Here is an 11737-nt window from a genome sequence, read left to right as displayed (position 1 = left end):
ATGATGGGGCGTGGTTTCAGAACGGCAGGATGAGGAGGCGTGGTTACAGAACGACAGGATGAGAAGGCGTGGTTACAGAACGGCAGGATGATGGGGTGTGGTTACAGAACGGCAGGATGAGGAGGCGTGGTTACAGAACGGCAGGATGATGGGGTGTGGTTACAGAACGGCAGGATGAGGAGGCGTGGTTACAGAACGGCAGGATGATGGGGCGTGGTTACAGAACGACAGGATGAGGGGGCGTGGTCACAGAACGACAGGACTCCACTGAAATACACGAGGTGCTGTATTGAACATCAGCAAAGAACTTAGACAATATCATCATCCATAAAACACATCACATGGTCAACAGACAGTACTTGGACGTCCTTTTGGTCCCGAGGAGAACTGGGGACACAGAAACAGTAACACTTTAAGCACCAAAAGGCCGGATAGCATTCGCCTCACAGTAAAGTCGGCACCTGGAAGCAGACATGTAGGTTTTGAAGGCACTTCGATTTTTTTTTAAGAAGATGTGAAAAAATGAAACAGTTACCACGAGAGACGTTGAATGTCCACGTTTAGGACGCCACGTGGTCGACGCTGTGAAACGATTACGGTTATATAACTGGGGTAAATAAATAATCACACTAATGTAACACATAAATCCCTCGTCCACTTCTGGTTCTGCCCGGGACAGAAACACGGGTCTCCTGGGTGAGAGCCGTGTGTTTGTTGGAGCTTCTTTAATGGACTTTCTCTGCCTGTTTCTACTCATTCGTACCACGTAACTCGCCGCGCGTTGCATTACGTCACTTGAAAAATGATCCGCATTTAAGCTATTCAGGGTTCTCGGAAGCAAACGATAACTTCTAACTAAAGTGAAGGAGCAGGTCGAGCATCGAGTGAAAAGCAACGACCTCCCGAGTCGGAACCTTTGTTGGCATTTTACGCCTCTCGTGCAGAAACGCCGGGCTGTGGCGTGGTTACGTGCAACGATCGGTCAGGGTTACCTACAAAAAAGGAGGAGGGTGAACGCCACGGCGTGTTTACGACCGTCGCGTAAATACAAACTTCTGCTTTACATTTGGTAGCTGGTCAGGATTAGCGTGTCGGGGCTCTCCGTGTGCTGCTCGGCCGGCCTGCTTTAATACTTTTAGCCTTTGAAAGCGAGCGGCGTGGACTTGAAGTTTGCTCTGCCGAGTCCAAATGTCAAACATGCCGGAGCACCAGGTGTAAACATGTGGGCGCCGTAGAAAACACAAACTAAAGAAGGTCTTGAAGGTCTTGAAGGTCTTGGCGTTCTTTGGCCCAGATGTACAGTAACGAGTCCAGCCTTTGTTCCTAGTGTTGCCCCTGTTCTCCTTGTAGGGATCTTTAATAAGAGCCGAAGCGTCTCTAGCTCTCCGTCTCCCCGTGCACGTTCTCCATGTGCACTTTGAGGTAGTCGTTCCTGGTGAACTTCTTGTGGCACAGCTGGCACTCGGCCATGGGCCGGTTGGGGTTGTGCGTGAGCTTGTGCCTGCTGAGCATCTTCTTCAAGCTGAACGACAGGTCGCACACCTGAGGAGCACACACACACACACACACAACTTTTATTCCATGATTTATGGTATTTTTTTGTTCCATAATGCTTCTTCTTTCAGACAAGTAGAATTTTTTTTTTTTTCTACTTTGTCGTTTTGCATCTGTACATTTTCTCCAAAATTCACCAACTGGTGAAGTTTCATATGAACGTCTATGACCACATTTGACTCGTTTAACCTGCAGTGTCTGTCCTTTTTTTAAACATCTCTCAAGACTCCCAAAGAACTACAAACCAGACCGACGGAGGCGACTGATATCGGTATTAGATCCTCATCAAGTTAAACTCATCGCCGATCTTCTCCACCAGCTTCCCTCTGCAGAGTTCAGGAATGGTTTTATAAAGCGTGCGCGGCGGACCGCGTCGATAGATATCCTTGTCTTTCGTCCAGCCCCCCCCCCCCCCACCAGCGAGAGGGAATCATGCAAGCAAACATCCATCACAAATGAGCCGTTTTACAGCGTAGAAATGACTCCATCGTCCTCCATCAATCAGCATAATCCGCCTGCTGGCTGCAGTTTAAGTCCCAGCGTGAGTCCTCGCTGCATCTGAGAGGAGCTTCACTAAATATAATTCAAACCTCTCAGTGTAACATGTAATATTTTCCTTTTGGCAAAAACTCCGTTCGTGAAGAAAATAAAAGATTGTACGAGTATGGATTTAAGTTTTCAGTTTCTAAATTACATTGAACGCACCATGAGGACGTTCAAAGTTACCTTTGACCAATGCTCAATTTCACTGAACGGAGCCTGAATGCATCACGGTTGAACTGGATGGAATCTCTGCCCGTTAGCAGCGCTGCTAACGTCGCTAGCTCGCAGACTTCAGCACATGAATGGTGATTGTTGAGTTTATCCGGATGGATCTCCGCTGTCAGTAAACTATTCAAAGTGGACGGTTGACAGGAGCTGACGAGTCGGAGGCCTCGTGGCCTCGCCGTGGCCCAGATGTTACCGGACTCCTCTACAACATGTTTAATGCTGTTATGACAGAAACCGCTGCAGCCGCTCCAGCTTTGTTCTGGAGAACGTTGCTGGAGCCCCTTTTGTCTCACTCAAAATCAAACGCACATGTTATTGCTATTATCTTTAGGATTATTAACATGAGAATGTCTCTTCTCCAGCTGAGGAGGGGGGGAAAAAAAGAATCCAGATGGACGCTGCCGATGCTTCAGCGGCGCTGAATGGGATCCCGGGTCTGAGGCCTCGCCCGTTTTCCTGGGGAGGAAACTTGAGGCGATGCAACGGATTAAAGGCTTATCGGGGTGTCAAAGCTCAAACGACAGTCGGAGGGTCTGGAGTTTGGCGGCGCATTGGACGCCATTGTCTCCCTCCGTCAGAGAGGCGTTTGGATTCCGGAGTTGCGATCTTAAAACTTTCGCGCATGACCGAGCTTTAAAAAGTCTGACGCTGCGGATCCTCTTCAGACAAATGAAAACTGATCTGATTGTTCTCGACGAAGCAATTTATTCAAGCTTAAGTGGAGTCAACATGAGAAACTTTCACTCCACTATTATTCTTTGTCTGTACCACAGTTCCCATAATGCACTGCTTCTGTATGTCTTTACACTGACTTGTAGTGAGTGAGCTTCTTTGTGTCTGCTGCAGGAAACGGCAAAGCCAATAAAATAGTTTTATTGCAGACACACAAAAGATTTGCACTGAAGACACTTGTTTTCTTTTGGAAAAGTTTCCCCGTTCAAATAATAATACTCCGTTAGCTGTTAGCAGATCCTGCTTTTACCACTTTGAAAGTGGGGGGCAGGTTCGGGCCTGATTACGGATCATTGTCCTCTCTGTGGCTTTAAGGAGGCTGATTTTAAAAAGGAACTTAATGAGGTCTTTAAGAGCCGAACTCCATCCACATTCCCACCTGCCTCCTTTAACTCTCGCAGCATCCATTCGAAAACCTCTGCTTTGAATAAAAGTCATCCCCATAATTCAGTTTGAAAGCTCATCCGTCACATTGAAGCATTTTTCGCTTTCAGAAAACACCGATAAACGCGACGCAATCGAAACCCCCCTCCTCCCCCCTTTCATCCCCCGGCCTCTTAGAATAATTATTACGGCTACAGCATTATAAGCAGAGGGTAATTTCCCCCTCTGATCCTCTCAACGTGTTTACGCGAGCGAGCGGCCCACTCCCCTTCCAGAGGAGCAAGATCGCTATCTGCCTCCTACTAACCCCGCCCCTCCACATCTGGCCCCACGTGCACACGTGCAGACGCGCACTCACGTCACACTGGAAAGGTTTCTCTCCCGTGTGGGTCCTCATGTGCTCGTCCAGTCCTCTCTTCTGGCTGAAGGCTTTGTGGCACTCGCTGCATTTGTACGGCTTCTCCTGCAGCAACGCACACACACGCACACGCACACACACGCACACGCACACACACACACACACACGCAGGGGTAAGAGGAGGTAAGAGAATCCTGTATTTGCAGCAAACAAGATACATGCTAGAAACAAGATCAAACACGCGTATTATAAATAAGCAGTAATAAAAAGCAGGACGATGCGTACAAACAACCACATGTGGACGAAACCCTGCGGGAGGATTCGGCCCGTCGCGGCGTTAATGGCACACGCATGTGCACGCGGCGCGGGAGGAGGATGTGGAAACGCATCACTTTCACACTCCCTGGGAGCTTGTGAAGATATGAAACGCGCCTGCAGAAGGGAGGAAATGACCACACAGACCCCTCCAACAGCGAGAAGACAACGCGGCGCGGACGCGTCCCTTTGAAGCGGAGTCGGATCTCACTCCTCGTCTCCACACCTCATCAGTTCACCAGGGAACATTTCCTCTGCGCCGCCTCGCCGGCCGGCCAGAGCCACCAATCTCACACAAAACAACACCTGCGCGTGCGTGTGCGTGTGTGTGCGTGTGTGCGTGCGTGCAGCGGGCCGGACGGCCTTCGGCGAGGCGGCGTGTCGCCGCGGCCCGCGGGAGGAAACCGGCGGTGACACCTGGAGGACTCCAGGGGAAGCGTGGAGATAATGCTCGCCGGTTCCCACTGCCACTCTTTGGGAGGCCGGCTGATAGCGAAAGGCTCGACCCAATTCGAGGCTTAGTTGTCATGGAAACGGGGTGAATGCAGGAAGTGAGGGTCCTGGGAAAAGGCGCTATCATGTGGGCGGGGCAAGGAGCGCCCAGTGACACGGGATACAAAAGGAGGAAAAGATCGGGTTCACTGCGTATGGGGCTCTAAGGGGAGCGTTGTGTGTCTGTGTGTGTGTGTGTGTCTGTGTGTGTGTGTGTGTGTGTGTTGAATCTGATGCAAATCTTAAGTCTTCAACAGCGACTCTCTTTCCATCGGGCTTGAGTGCTTCTTGTGTGACAAAGGAAGAAGCTAACGAAAAATACCAGGGGTCGAAGTTCAAAAGGTCAGGAGACACATGGATGGACTTAGGTGATGTGGTGTACCCAGAATGCATCACTCTGACCTGGGTAACGTCAAACATCTGTACCTGGCGACCTTCACTCTCCCACAGCTGTTCACCGCCTGACCTTTGACCCCAATCTGACGCTCTCAAAAGGTGGAACTTTAGTTTATTTGCTCACTTCCTGAGTGTCGCTCGGCTTCAGGAAACGGCTCCAAATCCACAAGAAGATGAAATAAATCGTGGTTAGCTTACATTAGCCAACGCTAACTCACGTTAGCCAACGTTTACACCTTTTGCTTTCTTTTTGAACGGAACGTTTTCTAAACATTGGACGGAAAAAGGTTCCTTAGTAGTGATCTCAAAGATTTGGATTTGAATAAATGTCTGTTAATACGAATACGGTTTGAGCAACGAGATGAAAACAAACGTCATGTGACCAGAAACACAAATCAGAGCCAGCGGAGATCTTTTCTTTCTGTTATATATATATATATATATATGACATTCTAATCAAATTAAGGGAAAGTTAAAACCCTCTCCCTTCAAGTTAAGAGCCTCAAGAACTGAAGAGGAAACTTTTCACATTTCACAACCTCTTCATGTCCAAAATGTCGGCACCAGATGAGCTCCGCTTAAATGTGCCGGCGCAGCGTTTTTTGTGGTAAAAAACGACTGATTTGGCCGTCCGTTAACACCGCCGGCCAAACGGCCCTCGTTTAGCCCGGTGACATCATCCGGTGACATCATCTCCGCTGTCAGTCACGGCTCGGGCCACGTTGCACGGCGCCGTGAGCCAAGGCGGACATTAGAAAACTAAAACCTCAATCAGTTTAATCAGCAGTTTCTACCCCGCGGGGTTTGCACACGGGACAATAGGGGGGGGGGACTTACCCGGGTGTGTGTCCGGATGTGCATCTTCAGGCCGTCGTTCTTGCTGAAGGCCTTGTCGCAGTAGGGACACTGGTAGGGACGCTCGCCTGGGGGACACAGAGACACACTTTGAACGCGCCGATCGGATCGCAGGCGACGCAGACCGGAGGCCACACCGGGGAGCAGCGGAGGTGCAGGTGATGGTTCAGGTGTGTGTGTTATTGCGCGTGTGCACTTCCTGAGAGACACATCTGACTCGAGCTCCGCCAGGATCTGGGAAAGCCGACATTCGCGTCTCGCTGTCGGAGCTCCGACCGGGTTTCGGGCCGACGGGCTCTTCTGGGCGGCACATGAGAGGATCAGAAGCAGTCGGGGGGCCCGAGCTCCTCCAGATCCTATCTGAGCGCCGCGGCCGTGACGGCGGAGAGGAAGTGACAGGCTGTCAGTCAAGCGAGGGGCCGCTGACACATGGCTCTGTTTACCGCGCGCCGATCCACCGGCCCGATAGCCGCCCGGGGCCGATCCGCAGAAGGGACACGTGCAGCCGCGCCGAGATTAAAGCTCTGGGTTCAATGACGGCGTGGTTCGTGTCGCAGAAGCAGCGAACGGGGAGCTACAGAAAAACAGACTTTCGTTTCTTTCCCTTCCTGAAATGGATGTGCGCTGACCTTATAAATACGCCTGCTGGTGCAATCTGCTGGAAATAGACGCCTCCTGATCGTTTCCAATCTGCTCCATCTCTCTTTTAATGACTAAGTGCTGAAGAGGGTTCCATTGATGGGGGAGATGCTCTGCCCCTTTAAATAATAAGGTTAATTAGCTGTGTTTCCTTGGGATTCAACGTGCAGAGATGCTCATTAGAGCGGTTTGTGAGAGCAGTGATATCATCTCCCAGAGCTGAGGGAGCATCTTCAGCTGTGGAGGTTTCATTTCACGTGCTGTCGATTGATATTTTACACTCTAAAAGGCAGATCAGCTTCTGTATCGTTCCCACAAAGTCACCCCGAGTTTATTTCTATCCACACTGTTTATACTCAGGAGTAGTTTTTGGCAACCAATTACCAGGAAGTGACCGTAGTAGACGGCAGGAAGTAGCCCCGCCCTAAAGCATCCCCTGCTTTATGGTCTGTTTGACTCTACATGGACCATCAGTCACTAAATGAACATCATGTTGTGTTGAAGAAGACGTGAAACTAGAGACTGAGACCATAAACTCGTGTTTACAACGTTTACTGAGGGAATAAATCAAGAGAGAAGTAGAGTCATTTCCTCATAGACGTCTATGGGAGCAGAGGAGTCAAAACTGTTTGGATTCTCATTATATGTCCAACAAATGTAAATTTGAGAGTTGTGATAAACGGCAAAGCAATTCTTTAAAATCTCTTCAATCTCTTTGGGTTTAGACGGTTGAATCAGAGCCTGGATGACATAAATACGCAGACGTCGATCAGGTGACATGGGGCAGGTCTCTGCAGGTCTCTGCAGGTCTCTGGGGGCTCAGGGTTTATATTCAACCATGTCAAAGTTCTCCTCAAAAGAAAAGCTACAGCGGCTCTCACGTAGCAGACACACAAGCCCACCAGAGCCCCCCCCCCCACGAGGACCACCGTGTGCGACACAGAGTGAAAAAATGTGTAACCTCCAGTCGGCGTCCGATAATTTCACGGACTAAACGTGTGCAGGGGGGCAGCTGGGTGGGGGGGAGGAGGGGCTTATGTTGACAAACAGGAAGAATCTGAATGCCAGATGTGTTGGGAGGAAGACGGGCGGCGTGCAGCCGCCCACCTGCTCTCCTCATTCATTCATGTTCCCGTGTTCGTCGTGCTGATGGTTCATCCTCTCCCTCGGAGGCCCATTCAGGGTGTATCCTCTGCAGACGGGGAGCATGAACCGCTTTGTTCTGTTTTAACCCGCTAACAATGCGCACCAGTCATGTGATCTACTATGACCGCAGAGACACGTTAAACTACATCATTCCCTTTAACAGACATTCAAGAAGAAGGGACACTGTTTGAAGTTTACAATCATTGAAAATGATCAGGAAATCCTTCCTCTATTTCACATCAGCGCTTCGGACTTTTCTCGCGCTTTCCTGTCAATCCAGAAGATAACCAGCCGATTAGCGATCCATAACCCATCGTTAACTTTCCTCCCGACCTGCTCCGAATGAGGCGAGGGCGACTTCGACCCCCGACGGGGGAAACGGGAAAGAAACGGGCGTGAAGTGGGAACATTCCTGTGATGGGACGCGAGCGACACGGTAACCAGAGCCGCTGCGCCACATTGTTTGGGGATTACGCCGGGCGGCTGCGGCACAGAGCCGGGGCTTTATGGTAACTCATTTAGCATGTGCCCGAAACGGGACACCGTCTCTTTGACCCTGGGTGTGTCCCCCCCCCCCCGCCGCCGCCCCCCCGCCGCCGCCCTCACACTCCTGGGCTGCTAATCGATCCGTTTGGCACCCCCGGTGTGCGTCTGGGCAGCAGATGCTCGGTTCTCTTCGGGCCGAGCGTGTTATGGAGAGCGCTTTGTAGCTTCGGGGCTCCGGTCTGAAAGACATTAGGGCTGTCCGTCACGAGTTAATACCCCCGGCTTCCTCTACGTTCAGCCAGACGACCCCCCCCCCGCCCCCTAAACCGTCAGTCACACGCCGCCGCGCGGGGGGGCCGCCCGAGGTAACGCGATACCAGCTAGTTGATGATAACGAATCCGCCCTCGATGGGCCTGACAACTTTTACACTTGACCTTTTCCATTTCCATTTCCACCGGGGGGGGTAAGTGGGGGGGGGGGGGCAGTAACCCATAGTAATGACGTAATGCTCGTAACCACGACCACCGTCAGGACAAAACCAAATCACCCGAAGGTAAACAGGAACACAGATCTTAAGGAATCCTTTTGACCACTAAAAGATGCAACGCGTTACCAAAATAAAAGACTCCGGCCAGCGCCGCCATGGGGACAGCGAGAGCGTGTTTAAGAGCTTTTGCTTTGTGCATTATTCTTTTCCGTTTCCCCAAAAGTGGCAGACATTTCACAAAGTACGTATGAGGACGCCACGTCCACGTTTTGGGGGTCGTGTATATTATAAGCATTAGCCGACTTCAAAATAAAAAATGGCCCAAGAACTGACTTTGGGTGAAACTTAGTATTAAAGAATACATTTCACTAGAGGATTGACAAATTATTTAAAGAACATTTCTAAATATGTATTGAATATTCATGACCTGTCCTCCAGCGTAACTTCTACATGCACCATTCCTCCCTGGTTTGGACCTGAAAAGGACCTGCAGATTATTAAATTAGCCGTGATCTGGTCCATGCTTCCTTTTACATCAAATATTTCTTTTAATCCAAACCACAATCTTCTCCTAATTCCAAAACTATCTCAGGATCTCTTCCAAGGCCTAATGAAGATGTTTTCTTAGCTAAAACCTGTATAAATGGTTTAGTTTATTTTGAAAAGATCATATTAATGCAACAATGTTCCATAAGACATCCCAGGGACCCTTTAATGGCCCAACGTGCACATCGTCCATATTTATAGCTTCTTTAAATGACTCTGACGTATGTTTTTGTTTGGAGACCCGATGGAAAACTGGTGGCGTCCATTGAGTTGCGTCACTCGGCTCTGCGCGCGGCGTCTTCGCGGTGACTCATCGAAGATGCCTTTTGTTTACAGCTCGTTAAATGCACACGTCTTTTAGGCGATGAGGACGATGCGTTTTTCGCCTCTTTCTGGACTGGCGAACGTGTGCAAACACACTGGAGGCCAAACATAAACACCCAACGACGTGGTGGACGCGCATGACACGTCCTATGATGTCAAGCGGGACTCAGCGGGACTCCGGGGTGCTGTCAGCCTTTCCTTTGGCACAAATCATTTTCATGACCCCACTGCGGTCATTAACCGCGTCGTGGCACGAGCGCTGGGAAAAGTTTACCCTCGCTGAGGCGCCATGCGGAGGACGACTCGCGGCGAGAAGAAGGAACCATCCGTCATGACGACGGAGTTCCACCACGTCTCTCCCGCGTCCCGGTCCAAGCGCTCTGACGGGTCGTATTTCACGGCTCGTCTGTGATGTCATGGCGGCCGGTCTCCAAGGAGACGGCGGCCTCGGCCACTGTGTTGTGTGAGCTCAGCGCGAGCCGAGCCAAATACACTGCACATGTTTTACCAGCTACTTAACACTCGCGGGTCGATTTGTTTCCAGGTTTCTCTTGGATCGATGTCTCACTCGACCCACCTCGGTTTGATGGGCTGTTAAAATTGCAGGGACATTGCAAAATAGTGCTAATTGACCATTATTATTTATAAGGGTTCGCACCGAATGTAACTGGTGGCAGCCTTCATGAGTTAAAGCTGCATTCTGTGTAGTGACCAGCAGGGGGCGACTCCTCTGGTACCATAGACGTCTATGAGAAAATGACTCTTGATTTATTGAGTTTATGGTCTCAATCTCTAGTTTCAAGTCTTCTTCAATACAGCATGATGTTCATTTAGTGAATTATTTAGAGTTAAGGGCGTGTATGCTTTAGGGCGGGGCTACACAGTGATTGACAGGTCTCTACCAGGGCGTTGTTTACTTCGGGAGACGTTCGTGTTTTAACCGGACACCTTTCCCCCTTCCACAGCGTGTCTTCACTTGGTCGATAAGTTCTTTGTCAAAGAACAAATTCTCAGGTGCCGATGATGAAAAACCGGCTTCAAGCAAGTCGTGTGCGTTCAGCAGGTAAATAATCAATGTTCCTGTTCCCGTGAAGCAGGAACGGAGCTTTCTGTCCCCCGTCCTGACCTGAAGGTCCCACACTGACGGGGGGCTTTTATGATTGACGCGCTGTACTTTTATCACACAAATAACTCTCCTCTGTCGGCGAGGTCGGGATCGTCGCTGAGGGAACGACTCGCCAAACAACTTTTTTTTCCCCTCTCGCACAAACACACGCGCACACACACACACACACACACACACACACACAAAAAACACCCGCAACAAACAAAAAAGCCTCCCAGTCTATAGAAGCAGGGGACAGATTTACAGCCAGTCGGGGTCAAGGGTCGTCCGGCTGGATGCTTTCTTGGAGTGGTCTTTCTCTCTTTTACTCCTTTCTTTCTTTGAGGTGTCCCCTCGGCTCCCACCCCTCCCCCAGCATTCCTCCCTTTTGTTTATTCTATATAAATACAATCAGACTGGGCTAACTGGCCCTCGCTGGAATACGTTCTCTCTGCTGGTGTGTCCACACACACACACACACACACACACAAAAACATGCACGCATACAAAGGAGGCTGTTGACAGAGTGCGGTCGGACCACCGTCCTGCCGCCACACACACACATTTTGACACAGTGATGAACACCTGAGAGGAAACACTAATGATTGAAGTGTCGCATGGGGTCAGAAGAGGAAACGGAGCGACTGAAGCGTGACTGTAATACAGAATGTCACAGAATCCTCCCGGATTCCAACCCGACTCATTTCTGCTCCATGTCATGATACTTGTTGGGGTTTTAAGGCTAAAACAGAATCAAACTCACAAAAGGAAAAAGGTCAAATGCATTCACGCACAACTTGGTCAAATAAACATGTGCATAAAAACGCATACAAAATAGCAAAAAGGAAAATATTTTTTTTAAATAGATTTTTTTGAAGGAGTGAACGGATTCTGAATCTCAGCAGATACAGTTTTAGATTTTTCTTGTTCTCAGTTCTGAGCTCAAGAAGCAAAACAAAGTAATCAATAATAAAATAAATACACAGCAGGACGATGAGGAGACAACATGAGAGAGGAAGTTCAGCAGGAGAGGAGTCGAGGGAGCGTGCGTGCGCGCATGCATGCATGCATGCATGTGTGCGTGTGCGTGTGTGTGTGTGCGCGTGTGAGGCCTCTGCACCAGTCTGTTGGTAAGGAAACACACAG

At 49.9% G+C, this 11737-nt stretch overlaps 1 protein-coding gene across 1 annotated transcript in view; it reads right to left on the bottom strand.

The window, feature by feature from the left end:
- Positions 1-268: 268 nt before the first annotated feature.
- prdm5 (PR domain containing 5) overlaps positions 269-11737 on the bottom strand; it is a 22859-nt gene continuing 11390 nt past the window's right edge. Inside the window, exons 14-16 of the mRNA XM_078108728.1 lie at positions 5840-5925; positions 3800-3904; positions 269-1542 (exon numbers count right to left, since the gene is read on the bottom strand). Of these exons, the coding sequence (XP_077964854.1) occupies positions 1378-1542; positions 3800-3904; positions 5840-5925 (356 nt within the window). The 3' untranslated portion in view covers positions 269-1377. The remainder of the gene's footprint in view (positions 1543-3799; positions 3905-5839; positions 5926-11737) is intronic.

This window comes from Gasterosteus aculeatus, chromosome 8 (assembly GCF_964276395.1).
Source record: "Gasterosteus aculeatus chromosome 8, fGasAcu3.hap1.1, whole genome shotgun sequence".
In the NCBI taxonomy this organism is placed as follows: Eukaryota; Metazoa; Chordata; class Actinopteri; order Perciformes; family Gasterosteidae; genus Gasterosteus; species Gasterosteus aculeatus.
The sequence above is the reverse complement of the archived record's forward strand: the minus strand, read 5'-3'. Positions and strand labels throughout refer to the sequence as shown.